The sequence below is a fragment of the Sorex araneus genome, chromosome 5 (assembly GCF_027595985.1).
Source record: "Sorex araneus isolate mSorAra2 chromosome 5, mSorAra2.pri, whole genome shotgun sequence".
NCBI classification, from domain to species: Eukaryota; Metazoa; Chordata; class Mammalia; order Eulipotyphla; family Soricidae; genus Sorex; species Sorex araneus.
The window spans coordinates 198,000,204-198,024,447 of record NC_073306.1 but is presented as its reverse complement, the minus strand read 5'-3'; the positions used below and the strand labels follow the sequence as shown (position 1 = coordinate 198,024,447).

The window sequence follows — 24,244 nt, the reverse complement described above, 5'->3', positions numbered from 1 at the left end:
ATCCATTTTGGGTTGGTATTGATGTAATTGATTAAAAAAAATGGGATACAATGTCATTCTCCTGAGGCACTTGGATTTTTACAGCACCATTTGTGGAAGAGTGCCCTTTCTTCATTGTGTATTCTCAGTACGCTAGGGTGACCGTATATGTGTGGGTTTATTTTTGGCATCTTCTATTTTTTCCTTTGATCCTTTACTCCAGTATCATACAATTTTAACTACTGTAGCCTTGATATGTATATATATGTATATGTGATATATATGGATATGGATATATGTAGTTTTTTGGGGGGGAGGGGGTCGCATCCAGTGACACTCAAAGCTTACTTCTGACTCAGCACTCAAAGATCGGTCCTGGTGGGAGCCAGGGGGCTATATAGGGTTCCAGGGATTGGACTTGGTCAGCCACATACAAGGACCTTACTCATCATACTGTCTCTCCTAACACTGCAATACAATTTGAAAATAGGAAGTGTGTTTTTTTTCAGCTATATTTTTCTGTTATTTTTTCTTTTTATAGTACTTTGTGGTTCTAATATAAATTTTAGAATTTTTTTTTCTTCAAAAATTTTAGAGATCTGGCACTAGGACATGAAAAAACACCAAGCAACACAGAAGTAATCCAACAATGAAGGGACAGGGCAGTGAGCCAGTGCTACTGTTATTTAGAAAAATTGATTATGGTAGGATGGATGTAGTCCATGAACCATAATTTGCTGACCTCTGTTCACAATTCCTCTTTTTTCCTTACTTTCACTATGGTAGATGATAATTTATATCATAAATTTATGTTTTAAAAGTCCCCTTACATACATGCATGCATACAATACATGATATAAGATAATAAATGTTATATTATATGATATATAACATGAAACATGTTATATATTCAATAATGATATAACATAACAAATTTCAACATTAAGTAATTTAAGAAAAATTAAATATTTAAATAGAAAATTAAGTCTATTTTGGTTTTTTGTTTTTTTTTTGCTTTTTGGGTCACACCTGGCTATGCACAGGGGTTACTCCTGGCTCTGCACTCAGAAATTACCCCTGGCCGTGCTCAGGGGACCATATGGGATGCTGGGATTTGAACCCGGGTCGGACGCGTGCAAGGCAAACGCCCTACCCGCTGTGCTATCTCTCCAGCCCCAAAATTAAGTCTATTTTGTCCTAAAGAATTATATTTGAATAAGATCCAGTGCTAGCATGTTGTTTTTACCCTAAAATAATGTATTTAGTTTAATTTGCCTTTTTTATCAACCTACCCTAAATTTATTAAAAATTAGAGAAATTTTCATAGAAATTGCTTTGATATGACCTTTCACTTTATTTTTCCTCACCTTCTTTATTCTCTTTCCATTCTTGCCATCTCATTTTAGTATACTTTTAAGCATTGGAAATATAGTATCATCATCTTTTAATCAAAATAAGCACAACCATCATCTAAAATCTATACTATAAACAAATATTCTTATACATAATAATGTTTTGCATATAATAATTGATCTGAAACTTAGAGTACCTTCATTATCCTGTTTATTGAGATGGAGATAGTGCATAGAGAAGTTTAGTAATTTGTTTAAGGTTGCACAGTCATCAGTAAAACCTGTCATGAATCCCGAGAGACTGGTTTGTTGTGTGTTGTTAATCACTATGTTAAACTCTTCAGGTAGTGTGGGAAAATCAGAATGCTGACTACATGGGGCTAAATTTGAAAAGCAGTTGCTTAGAAGTGTAAACTAAGTATGACAATAGGCTCTTGGAAGAGGAATTAATCTGGAACAGGTGCAAATTGTCTTTATTTACAGACTGTAACCTTGAATTTAAGAGAATTGAATTTCAAAGACTCAATTTGTAGCTTATGAAATGAAAAAGTTAATAAAATGATCTTCGAGAGTCTTTTCTATTTCTATGTAATACTGGTTTCAGATAGCTCTGATATCTAAATGTTCTATTTTTTTTACCTTGTCATTTTCTATTTTGTCTGAAGTAATTATTCATTTTACCAATATTTAGGAGCCACCCACTAAGCAGAAGGCCCTGCTTTAGGTACAGAGGGTTAAAAATGAACAAAATGGCTAGACAGGAACTCAGAAGGGAGCCCCCCCTTTTGGGAAAGGGTATGGAACAAATGCTATCATAAAAAGTCTTGTCAAAATTACAAGGGTTTTAGATTTAGTTTGAATGTTATAGTTTTGTTTTCTCTTGCTTTGGGGCCACACCTACTGTTAGGAGTTACTCAGAATTACTCCTAGCGGGGCTCAAGGAACCATATGAGATATTAGGGATCAAACCTGGGTCGGCTGCATGCAAGACAGGTACCTTACCTGCTGTACTACTGCTCAGGCCCCTTATTTTGAAGGTTTTAATTGTGTGTTATAGTACCCTATGCTAGGAGACTTGTTAAGAGTCGTTGCCATGAAGACCTATTTCTAGCCTGTAGATGATGTCAGGCTTAATGTAGGGTAGTGGCGACTGTGGAATGATTCTGCACAGACTTTGTTTTTTTTTTAATTTATTTATTAGTTTATTTTTAATTAGTGAGTCAACGTGAGGGTACAGTTACAGATTTATACATTTTTGTGCTCATGTTTCCCCCATACAAAGTTCGATAACCCATCCCTTCACCAGTGCCCATTCTCCACCACCAGTAAACCCAACATCCCTCCCACCCTCCCCAGTCCCGTCTCCCCCCACCCCACACTGCCACTATGGCAGGGTCTTCCCTTTCGTTCTCTCTCTGATTAGGTGTTGTGGTTTGCAATAAAGGTGTTGAGTGGCCATTGTGTTCAGTCTCTAGTCTGTATTCGGCCCACATCACCCTTCCCCCACATGACCTCCGACCACATTTTACTTGGTGGTCCCTTCCCTGAGTTACCCAGAATGAGAGACCAGCCTCCAAGCCATGGAGACAATCTCCTGGTACTTATTTCTACTATTCTTGGGCGTTAGTCTTATAGTCTATTATTCTATATTCCACAGATGAGCGCAATCTTTCTATGTCTGTCTCTCTCTTTCTGACTCATTTCACTTAGCATGATACTTTCCATGCTGATCCACTTATATGCAAACGTCATGACCTCATTTTTTCTAACAGCTTCATAGTATTCCATTGTATAGATGTACCAGAGTTTCTACAACCAGTCATCTGTACTAGGGCACTCGGGTTTTTTCCAGATTCTGGCTATTGTAAACAGTGCTGCGATGAACTTATAAGTGCAGATGTCCTTTCAACTATACTTTTTGGCTTTTCTGGAATATATTCCCAGCAGTGGTATTGCTGGGTCAAATGGGAGCTCAACCTCTAGTTTTTTGAGAATCGTCCATATTGTTTTCCAAAAGGGCTGAACTAGCCGGCATTCCCACCAGCAGTGTAGAAGGGTCCCTTTCTCCCCACATCCTCTGCAACAGCGGTTGCTTTTGTTCTTTTGGATGTGTGCTAGTCTCTGTGGTGTGAGGTGGTATCTCGTGGTTGTTTTGATCTGCATCTCTCTGATGATTAGTGATGTAGAGCACTTTTTCATGTGCCTTTTGGCCATTCGTATCTCTTCCTTGGTAAAGTTTCTGTTCATTTCTTCGCCCCATTTTTTGATGGGGTTGGATGTTTTCTTCTTATAGAGTTCAACCAGTCTGCACAGACTTTGAATACAACCAACATTATTAATTAAATGTAGAGTAAAAGAAAAGGATTACTCTGGGGTCTTTTTTTGGCCTTACTAACAAAAAGAACAAAGATACCATTTGCTGAGATGATGAAAAATCATGTTCGAGAAGGAAATCAGGTATTTGTTTTTGGAAGTCCGAAGTTGAAAGGATAATTAGGCATCCAGTTCTTTCCAGGTGGCATTGAAGAGAGAAATAATCTAGGGAAAATATATATATAATATAAATTTGGAGCTGTTACTATTAAGGCATTGAGAGTCAGGAAACATCTAGCAAAGAAATAGAGGCAAGGAACTGGAAAAGAAAGCATTGAGTCCCACTGCTTTGTAAACTAGGGGCTAGGAAAAATAAGGAAAAACTAGGAAAGGATAATGAACAAAGGAGCAACATACATATGATTTTTATATCATTCACCATGAAAAAACCAAAAATACAGGTGTTTTATTCATTGTTCTTTGCTTGTCTCCCAGCTATAAATAAATTTACATACAAGCAAAGACACTCAGATTTAAATATTGTATTTCTTTTAAAAATATATATAAGATGAAATATTGCAATTCTTAGTAAAGATACACTTCTGTATGCTTAGAAATAGTGGATATTAACCTCATAGTTAAACGACATACTGATCTGGTCTTATTAGCTTTTCTAAAGATATGGAATGGTTAATAAGTACATCTGTGGTCTATTTTTCTTTTCACAGAGTAATTGATTCCCATTTCTCTTGGAAATGGTGGTGCATTTAAAACAAATGGGAATTCTTCATTATAATAGAATTTCAAATTTTGTACTTCTTCAAGGAGATTCTGAATTTGGACTTCCCAGCTTCAGGGAGATAGTTAGCAAGACAAGAAGAAAAATTAAACTAAAAAAAAACATTATAAAACTTTTTTTCTTCACCTATGACATAAGAAAGTTGTGAAATGAAGAAATCCCAACTGGGAAGATCCCTGAATGTCAGAAATTAGAATATTAAAGTCCTAAGCTCTGCTTTTTAGACTAGGAAGAAACTTTTCTTTGAACTCTGCAGAGTCACTTAGAGTCCTCTGTGCAATAGGTCCTTTATTTTAGGCTAGTATCTGTTCTTGAAAATTAACTTATATAGACTCATTTTATTGTTCATTTTATTTTAGCATTTATTGGACTTCCGTTTTAAAATTTCCTTCTAAATCTGTTCCATAGAAGTTTCAGTGTGTTTCTAACTAAAGGGGCAAGGACATTGATGCAGGAGCGGTAACTGCAGGTTTGTCCACAGTTCCCAGGTTCAATATTTTCAAGAATGAAAATACTAGGTAATAGAAATGCTTAGAATCAGAAAGTAGAAAGGAACTCCCATGTGAGGAGGAAGTTAGTTTAGGACTAAGTTAACTATAACTCAATTTGTGGGGGGGGAGGGTTATAGGAGAAGTGAGTCTTTGTGTTACAGAGAATACAGGAAAAGTAAAGGTTTTTTGTGTAGCCCCACTGGAAATTGGGCTCTTTGCATTTCTGGTGGGGGTCACACCCCAGCAGTGCTCAGGAGTTATTCCTGGCTCTTCACTCAGGAATTACACCTGGCAGTGTTTGGGGTACCATATGGGATGCCGGGGGATCGAACCTGGGTCAGCCACGGGCAAGGCAAATGCCCTACCCACTATTCTATCATTCCGGCCCCTCTTTACGTTTCTTTTCATTTTTTTTTGCTTTTTGGATCACACCCGACGATGCACAGGAGTTACTCCTGGCTCTGCACTCAGGAATTACTCCTGGTGATGCTCAGGGGACCATATGGGATGCTGGGAATTGAACTTGGGTCGGCCACATGCAAGGCAAATGCCTTACCCGCTGTGCTATCGCTCCAACCTCACCACCCTGAACGCGCCCGATCTCGTCTTTGCATTTCTTATGTCTGACCATTGGCCTTGGGTTTTGTATTGCAAGTAAAGTTAGATGTATCACCTGTGGGTATCCAACACTTGTGAGCTTGTGGGTGTTGTTCTTTTCCAGGACTGTTTCATGGGACAAAGTCACTCCAGAGAAATCTTTTAGTTTGGAAATGTGGGTTGGAAAAAAGACAATAGGGAGAAAGAGAGAGAGAGAGAGAGAGAGAGAGAGAGAGAGAGAGAGAGAGAGAAGTGTTAGCAGAACCTTTGTGGCTGTTAAATTTTCAAGACCATGCCTATTCTTTATTTCTCAACAGATAAATGCAATGCATGGAAATAAGAATTCTGTTGCCATAGGATTAACTTTTTCTGGTTCTTGATAAACATTCATGGAAGGAAAAAGAGATTTGGTTCCCTATCCCTGTCTCATCAGATCTCACTCTAGGCACAAAAGGCTGGATTTCACAGTTGTTTGACCTACCAATGTGACCTTGATGAATATTAGACAAAAGCATCAGAAATTTCAGGTGCATTTCCAAAGGAAGAACGCTGAAATGCTTTTCATTTGAGTGAGAGAGGCAGAGAATCCAATCTGTTCCCCACTGGGGTGGGTGTTGACTGCTCTTTGGCCCCCTACAGTAGGTGATACCTTTCTCTGCCTGCATTTTAAAGTTCCACAGAGAAATCTGACATTTTCTGCTTGGTGGCGTGGAAGGGTTTTAACATCCGAATAATGCTAGGAATATTTAAGTGAATGCTTATTTGGCAAGGGACAGAGCTCTGTGAGCAATCAGCTCAGGTCCTGGCAACCGTTTCCCTGGCATGGATTTGTGCTGCTTGGATGAACCGAGGCTAATCAAATCACAGCATCCAGCAGCCTGCTGGTAAAGGTGCTTTTGGTATCATACTCATGTGGTATTTATGTAAAGACTGGATAAACTTACAGGGGACATGACAGCTAGAGGAATTAGTAAAGTTCAGGAATTAGAGAAATGACGTATATTGAAAGCCAAATATGCTTGCAAAGTACAATAGGCCTTTCTGGAGCACAGCAGATCTATTGCTCAATTTTCTGCTTCTTGCATCCATCTCCTCGCCCTCCAATCCCCAGACCCCAGAGGTCTGCATGAGTCAAATTGATAAGCAATGCTTTTCTCCCTGCCTTCAGGATTGCACCTTCATAGTTTAATACACTCTGCACGGCACCTGTTATTTATCTAATACATTGGCAAAGTTTTTCAGGGTGCTTTTTTTTTTGCTTTTTGTTTTTTGTGGGGAGAGAGGAAAGTTGTCAGGGCAGAGCTTGGTGTTGAAGTCGGTGGGACCCCACAGGTGTCTTATGTGAGGCAGGGAGTAGAGAGAAGGTCACTTTCTCCCGACGCCTCTGCCACCCCAAGATTGGCTGAAAAGGTTAGGACTGATAAAGTATGCCATGAGCTTCTGGATGACACAGACCACAGTCCCGCTAGCCCCACCAGGTGGCTGTCAGGCCACGCCTGATGTCCTCTTGGTCTTCTCGGCATGGAAGTTGATCCCTGACAGACAGACACCCATCTCTCGGGAAGCTCTGGACTCAGGCTGGAGTGAGGAATCGCTCTTTGCAGGAAAGAAAAGTCAGTCCTAGGCCTTCCCCAGGGTTTCGAGGTACTTGTCTTTTCTCGCAGAAAGTAATTTCAATAGTAAATAAGCAGTGAAGTAAAGACAGATTTTATTCGAAGGTTTTTAGGAAGGGGAAGGAGGGAGAGAAAGTGAGAGCTAGAGTAACATGTTGAAGAGAGAATGGAAGCTTCTCCAAAGACAGAGCCCCAGTACACATTTCAAGAGGGAAGATGTGGGCGACACATGTGAACCACATGTGCTCGGCCATGTGGGCACAAGCAGCACATGGACCCAGGCAGCATACACCTGCCCTTCCTTTGTTCAAGGTCGCTTTTTTAGGGTTTTTCCCAAGCTGCCCCACATGGGGCTTCTAGCTAAGAGTTCATGGCTCGGGTGGTTGCCCAGGAGGGTACAGTTGGGAGCGTCTTCTTTGAAACTCCTTTTCTTGACCTTTGTTCCTGCTCAGTGGGTCTAGCTTTCTCTGCCCTGGGCTGGCTCCAGGTAAAGATCTTAACACGTTTTGGTGGCTGTAGGCACAGGTGGGTCTGGACAGCCTTTAGGACTAGTGGCTTTATTACTTCCCAGCAATTTCATAACCATAGGGGCCCTTCCTTGCCTAACTGCCTGCATCCACGTCCTGGGAGTATGTCCTGAGCATCCTCCGTGATGCTCAGAGATGCTCAGGTGGTTCAATGCCAGGGCCTCAGGCTGTGGAGCTGCTCTGCCCTGTAGGCACTAGGATCTTCAGCAGTGCTTAGAGCCCCATGTAGTGTTAGAGATTGAATGCCAGTAGCGGGATTCTTTTTTTTTGTCATAAAAAAAATCACCATGAATTACAAAGTTACACAAATATTTATGTTTCGGGCATATGTTGTTTCAACACTGATCCCTTCACCAGTGCCCACTACACTCCATCAATTTACCCTACCCCCCCTCCAGCCTGCCTCTGCGGTAAGCACATCCCCCTTTCCCACTGTCCTAGTGCTTCCTTTCTTAAACTTATCACCCTCACCCCTGCCCCAGTGCCAAGCTTCGAATGCTGAGTACCAGTTCTGCTCTTCATTTCTAATGCCATCGGTCATTTCATATTCCCCTACGAGGTTTCTTTATATCCTACATATAAGTCTGTTCCTCTCCCGATGGCTGATTTCACTAACATGATACTCTCCAGATTCATCCACGTTGCAGCAAATTGCATGAATTTATCTTTTCTTAAGGCTGGTTGACATTCCATTGTGCCTATGTACTATGGCTTCTTTATCTAGTCATCTGTTGATGGGCATTTGGGTTGTTTCCATATTCTGGTTACTGTGTACAGTGCTGCAATAAGCAGAGGAGTGCAGATGTCTTTTTTTTCCCTAGTTCTTTTGGGCCCTTGGAGTATGTTCCCAGGAGTGGAATTGCTGGGTCTTATGGAAGCTTAATTCTGAGTTTTTTGAGGAAAATCCATATTGTCTCCCCAAAAGATTGGACCAGTCGACATTCCCATCAGCAGTGAATAAGGGTCACTTTTTCCCCCACATCTTCGCCAACACTGGTTATTGTTTGTTTTGATGAATGGCAGTTCTGTGGTTTGAAGTGTTATCTCATTACTTTGCACTTAGATCTGCCTCTAGCACTAATGACAGGCAGAGCTGGAAAGAAAACACTAAATTTCTTCTCTTTAATCCACTGTCTCCAGTGTACCCTTCTTTTTTATAGATTTATTCTATTCTACTTGCTTTTATAAGTAGCTTAATATTGTTTTAATGTTTACCATTGTACTAGTGTTAGTAGTTAGATCTAAAACTTATTTGCATTTCCCCTAGATTAGTGATATAGAGCATTTTTTCATATGCTTTTGGCCATTTGTGTTTCTTTGAAGAAGTTCCTATTCATCCTTTCTGCCCATTTTTGGATAGGAATCTATCCTATTTTGATAGGATCAGGTGTTTTTCTCTTATAGGTTTCCACCAGTGCTTTATATATCCTGAATATTAACCCTTTGTCAGATGAGTGGTGGGCATATAATTTCCCTGTCTGTAGTAAAAAAAAATATATTTATACATAATATAAATATATACTATATACTACATAATGTATTGTATACTACATAATATAAAAATATATAGCATCTAGTATGTTATATATAATATGTTGTCATATTATATGCTATATAGAATATATTAATATAACAATTTAATCCAAGAAAGCCTTCCTTGACTCTTTCCTGCATTACATTTTCCAGTGTAAGTACTTTAATTTACTGACTTTTGACGTTTCTAATTTCAGTCCACAACAATCCCTGACAGCTTCCTTTTCGTTTCCCAAACCTGCTTTGGGCTCTTGCCTTGGGCTGGAATAGTCTGAGCTGAACTTTTCTCCTGATACTCTATAGTTCAGTTGCTTGCTCAGCTACAACTTAGAAAATAGATTTTCTGGAAATGTTTTTCAATTAGATAAGCATTCTCTCTAATGATCCAAGATTTATCTGAGAATTACCAAGGTTTTCCCAATTCTAGAATAAAATCCTCTACTTTAGACATAACTGCCCAAGGCAGTTATTTTCTTGTCTTTTTAATTTGAGCCACTCAAGTGACTTGTAAATAGATAGCGTCTTTCGTTTACAGAGAAGAAGCTTTTCAGGCAGCTTCCGTAGCTTATTCTGTCCCTAGCGCTAATGACAGGCAGAGCTGAAAATTAAACACTAATTTTCTTCTTTCTAATTTACTGTCTCCAGTGTACCCTCCTTTTTATAGATTTATTCTAGTTGTTTTTTACAAGTAGCTTAATATTGTCTTGATGTTTACCATTGTACTAACGTAGATAGTTAGATCTAAATAGCTACCTTTTATGCCTTGGATAGTTTCCAATGCCTGATAAGGCTTCTGGAAAGAGAAAGCATTTGTTGAACTAAGTTGGCTGATCAATTTATTAGCCAAAATGTACTGATTTTTGCCTTTGAGACATGCTGAAGTTATTTCTGGAAGAAATTTCAATTAATCCATTGACTGCCATGCAAGGGAACAAATATTTGGCACGTACACGCAGTGGGCATGGTGGGTAATCAAGTCACTGAACAAAACCAGGTCAGCCAGTTCTTCGGCAACATTCTTTCACCCTTTGAAATTCTGTACTGTGACCTAGTATCGCAGGAATTCGCTGTGTATAGATCATTGAGAACCTTTGTAATTCCCTCTGGTGCCCCTGGGCAATATATATATTCATATATATTTCATAATAATAATTAAGAAATTTCATAGCCATTGCTATTAGAAAATGGTTGTTTACTATCATTGGGATCCAGGGTGCCATAATAAGCCTAGTGTGAAATGTCTCCTGGAAATGACACCATAAACTGTTCAGCTCCATCGGTATCTGAGTCCTTCAGGCTGTTGGTCAGACCATGAATATGAGGCTGGACTTGGATAATTAGCTTTTCCTAGATAGGGCACATGTTTTCTTTGAACCAATATATGAACTGTCTTTTCTTACAGTTTTCGTTTTTATTCCTTATTTTATCAAAACTTTCTATATTTAATCAGTAAAGATAACTTACATATTGCTGTTACACGTTGAAAAATTAAGAAATCGGGGCTGGAGTGATAGCACAGCAGGTAGGGCGTTTGCCTTGCACGTGGCCTACCTGGGTTCGATTAGATTCCCAGCATCCCATATGGTCCCCCGAGCACTGCCAGGAGTAATTCCTGAGTGTATGAGCCAGGAGTAACCCCTGTGCAATGCCGGGTGTGACCCCCAAAAAATAAAAAGAAAAATTAAGAAATCGAAAATCTCAGTGGTATGATGAAAAAATCAGTTCCAGACTGAAATTTTAGGCACAAAATTTCTAATACTTTCTTGTTATGTCAGGGCAAGAGAAACTGTAGAGGGATCCAATGAGAGGCATAATCTCCCATTCGGGCAAGCATAACATGAGGCAGACAGGTGTCAGCTGCCTGCTCACTAGCAGACACGACAGAGTCTGGGCATGAACTTTGACACGAGATTCTTGACTAGACTTGGCTAGACTCTGTATGTTGTGCTTTCCTCATTCGTAAATCGTAGACAGAAATCTGCTTACCAGGAAATGAGTTGAGATATGCATATATTTTATATAACTAACATTTGGCATTCAACGGAAGGAAAAATTAAAATCTAGGAAAAGAGAAATAATTGAAAGAGGAGAGGATAGGGAAAAGAATAATTTCTTCTCTATTTTTGATGTTCTCGGTCCTTTCCGCTTTCATTATGGGGGAAAAAAAGGACTTTCTCCTATATCACAACTGCGTGTTCCCATCTAAGCAAAACCAAGACTTTTAGACACAGATCTTTATTCTCAAACATTAATTATGAAGCATTCCTACAACTATTCCTGTTACCCAATCCTCAGAGCTATTGGGTGGGGGGGGCACAAAAGTCTGACCTATTTTTTTTTTAATTTATTCTTTTATTGAATCACCATGTGGAAAGTTACAAAGCTTTCAGGTTTAAGTCTCAGTTATACAATGCTCGAACACCCATCCCTTCACCAGTGCACATATTCCACCACCAAGAATCACAGAATACCTCCCCCCAGTCCCCAAAAAGTCTGACCTATCTGTGTGACGAGGAGAAGAATGAGAGACTAAGGAATATTCTAGGGGAAAAACTGGGCAGAAAGACAGAAACATTCTGTTAACAAGTGTGTATTTCAAGTGAGTGGATTTACTGAACTTTTTCTCATTTTTCAGCTACTACCACCACACAATCAAAGTGGAGAGGCCACTTCTCTCGGTGCCCCAAGCAATACAAGCATTATTGCCTCAAAGGGAGATGTCGGTTCCTGGTGGCAGAGCAGACGCCCTCTTGTGTGTAAGTGGAGCGCCTTGAGCCCATAAGCAATAGTGAGCAGGACAACGGTGCCACCTCAGACCTGCGGTAACCAGGCCGGCTGTCAGGACACAGGTGCTGGGCCCGCCACGGCCACTTTTTCAAGGCCAGTTCTGAAACCACTGATGGAGAAACCACACGCTTTCCCCCCGAAACCTGAGCTTGCGAGAGTCCAGATCCTCTTGCAGGTGGGGCTGTGAACTCTCATATAGTTTTTGCTTTATAGAAGCAAAACTGTTTCTGCCGGTGGTGATACTTTCAGTGTCGACAATGTTCTAGGTGGTTCAAATGCCAACAAATCCTGCTGGCCTCAGTGAGGTGGTTCGTGTGTTTTGTGACTAGGAAGGAACTTCTGTCAAATTAAAAGCTGCTTTTGCAGGTGTTGATTAAATGCCAGGAAATGAATCTTAGTTATAAAAAGAAATCTGCAATGTTTTATTTAATGCCGCAAGGAACTAGGATGTAAATTCTTTCCAGATTATAGTAGATTGGGCCCAAGTATTTTTAGTGCAGTTTTTGTTTGTTTATCTGTTTGTTTGGGGGCTGAATTTGGCAGTGCTCAGGGATTACTACTGGCTCTGCACTCAGAGATCATGGCAGGTGGAGCTTGGGGGACATATATGGTGCTGGGGATCAAATCCAATAGGTCGTGTGCAAGGCAAGTGCCCTAACCTCTGTACTATCACTCTGGCTCTTGCAGGTCGCGGGGGATGGGCAATTTTTAAGTAATCATTTTCTTTTAAACAGATATCCTTCTAAAGTGCCATCTGAGACTTTTCTTTATTTAAAAAAAAAGCAAGGTGATTTTTAAAATATAATTTTGACCTAAAGTTTATAGAATATTTAAATTGTGGTATGTAGTTAGTTCCTCCAGCAGATTTTCATTCCAGTATCTCAAAACTGTGTTTCTGAACTTTAATCCAGTGGAATGTTTTAAGGGTTATGGGCCTCTTCAGTCTGTTAATGTGCATTTAAGTTAATTCTGTGTTTTGCCTCTTGCGAATAATGTTGCTCTGAACATAGTGGTACAAATAGCCCTTTAAGCTTGTGTTTTTATATTCTTTGAATAAATGCTTATGAGTGGTATTGCTGGGGCATATGTGATTTCCATTTTTCTCTTTTTAAGAGATGTAACTCAACAGCATTTTAAGCTGCGACTCAAAAATCAACTCCTTCTGGAGCCCTGTTTTTTCCTTAGCATTTAATGAACACCAACTAAGTTCTTGCAGCTTTGGCCTCTTTCTGTTTCATATCAGAGATGTGCACACTGACTAAAAATGACCATCACCTGATTTATTATCGGTTTGATGAAAGGTGAAATAACATGAGAGCTGTTATAGCTAGCAATGTTATGGTTGGATCTTCTAGCAGAGTTTCATTGGTTTGTATCTTGCAGAAATATTACTTCCTAAGAAATTCAGTTAAAGCATAGTGAAGCCATGGAACCATGTAACCTTCTTCTGAGGTATAGACTCAGGTGTGAATTAGATGCCCTTTCTGCCAACTAGTCACATTCTAGGACAGCTCTTTCACCTGAGAACAACTGTTGGTTTCTCTGAATGTTCTTTAGAGAAATAGGTGCTTCGGAGAGAAAGGCCTTCTTTTATGTCGTCATCTTTTTTATGTGTGATGGTGGCAAGCACAGTATCTGAAAGTTACTGTAATCAAGGAATGCCTGAGGGAAAACATGAATAAATGAATTAATATATGCCTTTTTCAGAGCTCGACAAAAACAAAGGCCTTCATGTGAATCAGGAGCATTTGAGTGGTGGAATAATGCTGAATCAATAGGAGGATCGTTGAAGGGTATAGGAGTCACAACAAAAATTTTGGAGTCAGGTAGACACATGTATTTTTCAACAGTGTTAGCAATGGGTCAATTATCTTCCCGAACCTAAATTTTAACTTTATAAAAGGGTTGATAATGTCTTTCTCTCAAGTGTTGAAAATAAAACAAAATACCGTGTTGAGAAAAAATACCTATTATGGTACTGGACACAAATCAGTTCTTCCTGAAATTTTAAAAGATGAATAATGTATCAAGTTGAATGTATATGTTCAATGTTCAAGGAGTACAGATAAAAGCTCTCTTGCTGCTGGTAACTATTCTACCCTGGAAAACCAGAGAAAATACTTTCATTTAAAATCACAGGAGTATATATATTCCTCGTTTTATATAAAAAATCAAAATGTGCTTTACATAACTCAGATTACCTATGAATGTTCTCAGCATTCTCTTCGAAGGGGAGTGGTTTGTTCTCAGATAAATGACCTTCATTTATTTGTGCAGCACAACTCATTAAGCAGTGTTACATGTAATTAAGAGCATGAACATGGTAGCTAGAATTTATGGCTTTGAATCTCACTTCACTTTTCTATAAACCTCAATTGTTTCATTTATAAAAGTAGGGTGAAATAATTGCATCTATCTCAAAATTTGTTATAAGGATCAATTGAATTTATACTTATAAATATCTTAAAACATTTTCTGATGATTATTTTGGACTTGCTATTCCCAACCCTAACGTGGCAGAGTCTGCAAGGAATATAAATGTTCTTAAATTTTATACTGTAGCACTGTCTGTAGCACTGTCATCTTGTTGTTCATCGATTTACTCAAGTGGGCACCAGTAATGTCTCTATTGTGAGACTTGTTACTGTTTTTGACATGTCTAATACACCACGGTTATTATATACAAGTGTTATTTTATCAGATTCTTGTTAAAGAAAAAATAATTTATTCAGCATTTAATAAACACCAACTAAATTCTTGCAGTTTTGGCCTCTGTCTGTTTCGTATCAAAGATGTACACACTGACTAAAAATGACCATCACCTGATTTTATTATTGGTTTGGTGAAAAGCGAAATAACATGAGAGCCGTTATAGTTAGCAATGTTATGGTTTGATCTTCTTGCATAGTTTCATTGGTTTGTATCTTGCAGAAATGCTCCTTACTAAGAAATTCAGTTAAAGCATATTTAAGACTTGGAAATGAGCTTTATAGTTTGAAAGACATTCTAAAAGAGAAGGAAGCAATTATTGTGTTTTTTATGGAAAAAAACCCTATTGTTTAAAAATTCCATATTTTGTAAATTTGATAGAGAACCTTTAAGATAATTAGAATACTATACTTGTAAGATTTTTATTAAGACTTTAAAAATTACTCCAACACACTGCACTGTGGCACTGTCATCCCGTTGGTCATCAATTTGCTTGAGCAAGCACCAGTAACGTCTCCATTGTGAGACTTGTTACTGTTTTGGGCATATCAAATACGCCATGAATAGCTGTCTTGCGGGTGGGATACTCTCAATTGCTTGCCGGGCTCTCCAACACATATAATTAGAAATGAATCCCCCTTCCCCCAATTCCTCTCCTACATGCCACAGATCCTTGCTACTTCTGCCCATTATTTTGATCTTACAATCTTGAAGGAAGCAGTATTCTGTCAAGCTTCTCAGAGTCCTTTTACATTACATGCCATTAAGCACTTTTTCTCCTTTGCTTGCATTGAGCCGCACCTTTGAGTTTTGATTTTTATGTCATTTCTAGCAGCGCTGAGAGGCTACTGTGGGTCAGAGACTAGGCGCTTGCTCCTCCTGATTCTAGGGAGAAACCCAGGTCTCCTCCATGCAAAGCATGAGCTCGGTCCTTTGAGCTTTAGTCCTGCTTCACTCTTCAACTCATAGTTGCGATTGAACTTTTATCTTTTGAAGTGTGTTATCAGCTACAATTATGTCATTACAAGGTCTCCTTACTTGAGAGATACAAGCTCTGTTGGAATTAACTGGCTTAGCTTTATGGAACATAAACTATAGAATAGCCTGACAATGGATTCTTTCTTTTAAAAACTGGATACACACAACAAAACAAATCACTGTCACCAGCAACCACACAATGTGATTGTACACAATTCTTTCGAAGATGTGTTATTTTATCTTTTTTGAGATTTGTATTATCGGTATGAACAATGTCTCCTTGTGTTTTGAATGAGTGTGAGGAGGAAAAAGGAGAAGTATTGGTTAATTCAAAAGTGTTGATATCATACATATATTTCAAATTTTGAAGTGTCCTCAGATCAACTTTCTTTGTACTGTTGAGGATGTGAAAAAATAACATGAGATGCTATAAATAGTTCCCATAACACTAAGCCTTTAGCTCATTAATTATATTAAGGCAAGACTCGGTGAGGTGAAATGGATCTATAACCAACTTGGGCTATCAGCTGGGTTGAGGTTAATCCTCAAATGGTATTGAAAGAGAATTAAGAGAATGAGGGAAGCAAAGTGATGTGATGGTCTCACTGAGAGAACTTGCTGAGTTCTGCTCACTGGTTTCATGAGGCCTGTGGAGAAAGGGGAGAAGAGCCACGTGGAGGAGGTAGACAGAATGCTCTATCAATCTGAGACTGAAGCCTGAGATGATCAAAGAAACAGAAAATGTCAAATACGGAGTGTGGGAGTGGAGTTGCCAGATAAATTAGTGTACATGGATGTTTGTAGAGCACTATCACTATCACTGTCACTGTCATCCCATTGCTCATCGATTTACTTGAGCAGGCACCAGTAACATCTCCATTGCGAGACTTGTGTGCCACAGGTATCTTGCCAGGCTCTACCATGTGGGCTGGATACTCTCGGTAGCTTGCCGGGCTCTCTGAGAGGGGCAGAGGAATTGAACCCGGGTACCCTCTGTGCTATCACTCCAGCTGTTTGTAGAGCACAGTTCTGATAAATATTCTCACTTAATTTAGTTAGCTGAAAATTGCTGCAGATATGACAAGTCAATAAGCTTTCTATAGCACAAATGTTCAGGGAACTAACAAGTGATTTTTCTATCCCAAACCCAAGAATCATCATGTTGTTCATATCTCAAACTGTGGTAATTTAATTCCCCCTTTTGAAAACTGCATCTCACACTAGGCAGATTTTACTTGAAAGTCTTTTCCTGAGAAGAAGATTTCTGTTCCATTGTTGCTTTGAGCCCATTGATCATCCTCAGCATTTCATCTCTGAATTCTTTATTGGAGAGATCGTATTTGTGGGTCATCCCTGTTAAGGTTTCTGGACTCTTCTTCCTCTACTCCTCATGAGGGGGATTTCCACTGTTTTTTTTCATGTTGTTGTGTAAGAATGGAGGTGGGATTCTCCAGTTCACTGTCAGTGTACCCCTCTCACTTCAGGAAAGGATTCTGGATGAGCTTGGTCGATGGTGGTCACCTTTAACCCACTAGAATACAACCTTCCTCTTTGGTGCTCCTCTGTGATTTGAGTAAGACCTATACTGAAGCATCAGAGGGTGCGTTCTTTTATATTAGGCTTGTTCAATTTCTTGTGTTCACCCTTATTTTGGTGAGACTGGAATTGGCTACTGGACTATTGACCTAGTGTGATTGAGATAGCCAGGATGTTCTCCTCAGGATTAGGCAATGGAAATTGAGATGAGTCCAGGGTGCTGGAAAGGGGAAAAATAACCTCACCCCAAGGCCACGCCCTCCGTCTCCTCGAGGTAACTGTGTGGGAATTGGTCTCCGCCTCAGTACCGAGCCCAGTTAAAGTTCCAGTTCTCATTCTGTCCTAAGGCTTGCCGGGCCCCCCCTGGCTGGGGTTCTGGGGGCACCTGGCTGAGAGAGGGAGGGAGCAATCTCGAAGTTCCCTGGGGCTCTTTTCTGGGCATGCCCCTGTTGTTGGCTCCTCGGAGACCATGCTCCCTTTTACTGAGAAGAAGAAATAAAGCATTTTATTAAAAACAAATCCAATGCCGGAGTATTGCCAGAAATGCATTGGGCCCTAGGATCTTGAAGTTTCTACTCTTAATTATAGGGCAGTTCAGTTATATACCTCCAGAAATTAGGTTCATTGTGGCTAAAGTCTCAGATCTTAACTTGAATATCATTCCCTCCAGAATGTGTCCTGTGACCTCTGCGTTCACGTATTCTCAAGGCTCCCACACTTCTGTGCTCATATTTCTAACACAATTAGAGTTATATGTCATTTTTCTATTTCTATAACTTCACTGAAAAAACAAATCCTATATAGTTTCCATATGCACCCACCCCAATCTACTAATAACTCTACTGTAAACAGGAGTTTAATTTTTGTAGTCTAAGTATTTTTAGGTATAATGGGAATATAAATCCCCATCTCTCTATTTTGCCAGTGTACATTTTGTTGTTGTTGTTGTTTGGTTGTTTGTTTTGGAGGATACAACCAGTGGTGTTCAAGGGTCCCTTCTGGCTCTACACTCAGGAATTATTCCTGGCTGTCTCAGGAGACCAGATGGAATACTGGGGATCAAACCTGGGCCAGCCGCATGCGACACAAACACCCTACCTGCTGTGCTATCTCTCTGGCATGAGCGGTGTACTTTTTTATTCAGATTGTTTGATCTGTCCTTGATAAATATTATGCTGGTATTGCACACAAGCCTTTTGCCCAAGAAGTATTCATGGGTTATGCACTAATTTTGTTTATTTATTTCTTCATTGGGCTAAAGATTAAAATGAATAAAATAGTCCAAACAATGGGAAAAAATACTGGAGAGGCTCTGACTTACTGTGTTTTTGAGGAACATGGTTGGGAATAAATAGAGAACAGAAGATCTTTATTATAATCTTGTCTGTGATTTCTCCAGAAGTAGAACTGGAACTACTAGGTCTAAGGTGAAAGACAGAGGCAGAGAGAGATACTATAGAATAGCATTTATGAAGTTTACTGGATATTATGTGTTGAACTCTAATCTATGAACTTTCATTGATTACCATTTGATCATAATAAAGCAACATGTATTTTTCTTTCTTGCACGACAGAGCCTCGCAAACTACCCGTGGCGTATTCGATATGCCGAAAACAGTAACAACAAGTCTCACAATGGAGACGTTACTGGTGCCTGCTTGAGCACATCAATGAACAATGGGACAACAGTGCTACAGAGCTATATTTTTCTTTTTGGTTTTCTTAGAGGGACACATACTCCATAGTGCTTGGTCTTGCTCCTGGTTCTTCATTCCACTGAATTCCCCCGAGCATCACTCCTGGTGGGTCTCAGCAGACCCTCTGTGGTGTCCTGGATTGCATCCTCACCGGCTGCCTTCAAGACAAGCACCTTACCCATTGCCTTATCTCCCCAGCCCCAGCAAAGATTTTTTCAAATATACAATAAAGGATCTGGGGCATGTTGAGGCTGTTGGCATTGCCTTACAAATAAATGGAATGCCTGGGGGTCGTTTAGTTCCTTGTCTTGGAGGTATTTAAGAGTGGAGAAGTGCTAGGAAGGGAATTTTATCATTCCTTCCCTTACAAGCTTGGAACCTAAACTATTAAACTGATCTTTAGAATACTATCTCCATTGTTGTTTATTTATATTAGGCGTATTGTTAATAATATCTAAGTGATGACAGGTCTCAAAGTGAATCAAGTGAAATTACTCATGAACACAGTGGTGTGCAGTTTATAAGTTTTAGAAAGAGTTGTGTCCTTTATTAGTGCTAAGAAATGAAAGTCTTAATATTTAGGAAAACAAATATCAGATATTCTTAAGAGGCTTTTTTTTTTAACTCGTTGCCTTCTTGTTTTATTTTTGTAGCTGTGAAGAAGGCTATGCTGGGGCAAGATGTGAGAGAGTTGACTTGTTTTACCTGAGAGAAGATAGAGGGCAAGTTGTGGTGATTTGCTTGATCGCAGTTATGGTGGTTTTTATCATTCTGGTGGTTGGTGTCTGCATATGCTGCCAGTAAGTATTTAAAATCTAATGTTAAGTAGATCAGACAAATTATATCTTCATTTTATTTTATTTTTATTTTTACTTCCCTGTTCCCTCTTCTCTTTTCGGCTTTGATTTTAATAAATCTCTTTCAAGAATTTCCATCTTTTGGGCCAAAGCAATAGTACAGCGGGCCGGGTTCTTGTCTTACACTGATCGGCACAGGTTCAATTCCCAGTGCTACAGAGGGTCCCCCAAGCACTTCCTAGAGTGATTCCTGAGTACAGTGCTCAGACCAAGCCCTAGTATCACTGGGTATGGACCCCAAACAAACAAAAGCAAAGGCATTATTTATGTGAAAATATTTGTTTATAATAAACAAATTCTTTTTGTCGGTTATGAAATATCATTATACTTTTGGGCTGGAGCAATAGCACAGCGGGTAGGGCGTTTGCCTTGCATTCGGCCCACCTGGGTTCGATTCCTACACCCCTCTCAGAAAGCCCAGAAAGCAACCGAGAGTATCCAGCCTCCATGGCAGAGCCTGGCAAGCTCCCTGTGGCGTATTCGATATGCCAAAAACAGTAACGACAAGTCACATAATGGAGACGTTACCGGTGCCCGCTCAAGCAAATCGATGAACAATGGGACAACAGTGCTACAGTGCTACATTATACTTTTAAAATAAAATTTGTATGAATATCCTGCTTTTTTAAAAAGGAAGGTGAACATAGTGAATGAAAATGGTCAAAGGGGACTCATTTCTGCTAATCAGTAAATAGTGTCTGGGAATGTAATATACTACCTCGTGCCCATAGTTAATTTCCTGGTGACCTGGTGACCATAGCTAATTTATATTTTGAAAGTATCTAATAAAGTAGATTTTGGGGGGAGAGAAGATTGGGTCATACCTGGCAGTGCTTAGAGATCACTGCTAGTGGTTTTGGGGGACTATAGGCAGTGCTAGGATTCAAACAGGGGTTGAACGTGTTCAAGCCATCAGCTTAGCCCCTATACTATCTCACTAGCCCCCCAAAAGTTGGATTTTGAGATTATTATTACAAGAAAATGTTTCATATAGCTTATTGTGGTAACAATATTTACTAAACTTATTATGATAATTATTTCACTATATATTGTGTGTATGTATACATATATACATCAGATCATTTTATACACCTGAAATAAATGCAGTATTGCGTATCATTTATATCTAAATTTAAAAACAATTATTTGATCTTAAGTTCATTGTATATTTTTTAATTAAGTTTTTTGTTTGCATTTTTGGACCACACCTGTCAGTGCTCAGGGATGACTCCTGGCTTTGCACTCAGGAGTTACTCCTGGTAGTGCTCAGGGGATACTGGGATTAAACTGGGGTTGGCTGCATGCAAGGCAAGAGCCCTACTTGCTGTCCTATTGCTCTGGCCCCACAGGCTGTGTATTTTATGTGACTTTGTTATTAGGCTAAACATATTTTACTTTCTTAAACTGTCATGATTCAGTAACTTTGAAGGAAAGAAATAAACACAAGTGGTTTTTCTTGGTCACATTAAATGAACTTTATTATAAAAGCTGATTACATTGTTTTTATTGCCTATACTTTTCATTATATACCACAGCTTTGGTAATCAAGAAAAATGAGGCAAAGTGGCTTAGAACAATTCTAGATAAATTCTGTTTTGGAGCCCATCATCTTTTTTTTATTAGCTCAGGACTTCTACAGAGTGCTGAAAAATAAGCTTTATTTATTTATTTATTTATTTATTTTGCTTTTTGGGTCACACCTGGCAATGCACAGGGGTTACTTCTGGCTCTGCACTCTGGAATTACCCTTGGCGGTGCTCAGGGAAACATATGGGATGCTGGGAATTGAACCTGGGTTGGCCGAGTGCAAGGCAAATATCCTAGCCACTGTGCTATTACGCCAGCCCCCAAAATAAGCTTTCTTAAAGTGCCAGATCCCCTTCCTGTGAAGCTGGTCTAACTTCCTGTACCGTTAAATCACTTAGGGTTGTGGCAACACCAGAAGAGGTTTTAAAGCTCCTTTATTCACAAGGTTCTTGGGAGAAAAAACTAACAGGATTCTAAATTCATGATTTTTGTTCCAATTCCACTGCTAACTCTCCTTGAGCCAATGAATAAATATCTTAACATCTGTAAACTTAAATTTCATTTTCTGCAAAGTGAGAGAATTAAACCACGAATTTTGTAGGATTCACTCCAGTTTTAAAATCAAAAGATTTTTTTAAAAAAACTTTTCTTCTTTAGTGCAAAAGTAGTTCTTATAATGCCAGGTGTGGAGCAGAAGTTAGAGAGGCCTATTTTATTACATTAATCTTTAATTTTACTTTATGAAACCTGTATTGCAGTCCAGAATATCCAGCACAGCTCTAAATTATTTTATCTATAAGTGTAATGAGCATATTCAGAGACTCACCTCATTCTCTTGGGTTTTTTTTATTGTTTGTTTTCAATTAGTACCATTTGCCTTTTTACACTCCAGCAACACATATTTGTCTGTTTTGTAAAATGAAACATTCTCTTGTGTTAAGCAAATTGCATCAATAATCTGCCTATTTCCTGTTGCCTATTAGAGTTATCATTTGAGACTAGAGAAAAGGGTGAGTTATGGGAGAATTGAATGGTCTAGAAAAAAGATCCGAAAATTTTTTGATGATTCATTTCATGTTCCTGTTAATTAGCAGTTCTGTATCATTTCTAACACTTTGTATTCTAAGTCCTCTTCAGAAACGTCGTAAAAGAAGAAAGAAAGAAGAAGAAATGGAAGCCCTGGGTAAAGATATAACTCCAACAAATGAAAATATTCAAGAGACTAGTATTGCTTAATGGTAAGAATGATAAACTTAGTAGATGTAAAACTATTCGTGTGATTCTTTTTTGGTAAAATGAAGCTTAATTATCTCTAGTAAATCATTGATTGATTATATATTTAAAAGCTCTAAAAATAAGTTGAACTTTTATTACTAGAATCTCTGGAGGCAAATCAGAGAGTTTCTCCTCTTTCTTTGCATGCATGTTCCCACAGAGACAGGCATTTAGGAGAGTGAAGTCTTCTATATGATTTATAATATTCTGAGATCAGTCTCCTTTCTAATTTCATACTGTTCATATGGTTTAATTTTTCCCCTTGTCTGAATGCACAGAAGAATATAAGTGTATGCATCTCACATAGACGGGCAATAACAGCCATGTTTTATAATGACTGCATTCCCAAAGAACTTATCAAATGAGAAACTCTTTCAATGTTATATTAAATAGGATGCCAGCAGAAATCACTTTATTGCTGATGGTCCACTAAAGAAAAAGACCTGGTAGGGCAGGGATGAGGGACCCTGAGGCACACTGAGACTCCTGGAGTCTGCCAGTGATGACAGCTGACACATCCCCTTATTTGGAAGTGCTGTGGGAATGTTATTTTGGCATATGATAAGCACTGTAGCTGGGGATGGAAGTAGCCATTGCGGAAATATAAACAAGGAAGAAGACAAGGAGTGGAGGAAGAAATACCTCTATTTTTTGCCTCTCTTGTTTAGATCTCTAGCAGGTACCTCACATCAACCAGATTCAAGCAGAAGCTGGAAGGCACCTGTAGGATGTAATCGGTCTCCTCAGGCCCCTGTCACACAATCAGCCAGGGTTCCTTTGGATGTAATAGCTTCAAATCCAACCAAACCGGTTTAAAATAAAGGAGGGGAATTGATTCACATGAACTGGCAAAGGAAAGGTAATCATCACACTTGGTTAAACCAGAAACTCCCAGACACCTGACAACATATTTTTCTCTCTTTCTGATCACTGTTGGAAGAGTTGGCTTTAGCCTTGGTTAATTCCTCTTAAGTCAAAGCAGAAACCTGTAACAACCAGAGCCAGTAACTTCCTTGTTCACATGCCTGTAGAGGCCAGTGACTTTCCATAGCTCCCAGTAGATTAGTTCAGTAAATTAGATTAGTAAGTGCTTATGGAGAAATTATAAGGTTCCCCGAACTTAATACCAAGAAGACACCAACGAATAGAAAACAACATGCTGCACTGACTTTTTAAAAAGTTCTCATAGTACATTTGTTTTCAATGGCCTGATTAATTTTTTCTTTATATTGATAGAATATGAAAATATCTCCAGACTGTTGGGAAGCTGAAAACTTCCTTGCCTTACGCTTTTCGAAATGGACAGAAGGTGTCTCAGGAAAACAACTAAAATGAACTGTAAAATATGTGTTTACTTTTTGTTTGTCATGCTAATTTGTAGCATTTACTATTGCTTTTATGAACATAATTTGTAATTTTATTATTGTTTAGTTACTGGGTAAAAGGACCCAGTTAAAAAGTGAAGGTTTCATACACTCATTTAAGTTTAATCAGTGAGTTTACTACTCAAATAAAAATGAAAAAAATTGGAAGGAATTGAAATCTTAGGAATTGAATTAATAAACCACCATTCATCCAATGCAGAACATGTGCTAAGAATGTAAAATATATTATTTCCTTTAATCATTTCTAGAATCTGTAAGACATGTTTCTCATTTTCCCTGTGTATAAGTC

The 24,244-nt window shown here is 38.9% G+C and overlaps 1 protein-coding gene across 1 annotated transcript in view; it reads left to right on the top strand.

Annotated features, from left to right (window-relative positions):
* BTC (betacellulin) overlaps window positions 1-23,931 on the top strand; it is a 53,916-nt gene extending 29,985 nt beyond the window's left edge. The window contains exons 3-6 of the mRNA XM_055140443.1: window positions 11,840-11,960; window positions 19,565-19,711; window positions 22,423-22,533; window positions 23,807-23,931. Coding sequence (XP_054996418.1) covers window positions 11,840-11,960; window positions 19,565-19,711; window positions 22,423-22,531 — 377 coding nt within the window. The 3' untranslated portion in view covers window positions 22,532-22,533; window positions 23,807-23,931. The remainder of the gene's footprint in view (window positions 1-11,839; window positions 11,961-19,564; window positions 19,712-22,422; window positions 22,534-23,806) is intronic.
* Window positions 23,932-24,244: the final 313 nt, after the last annotated feature.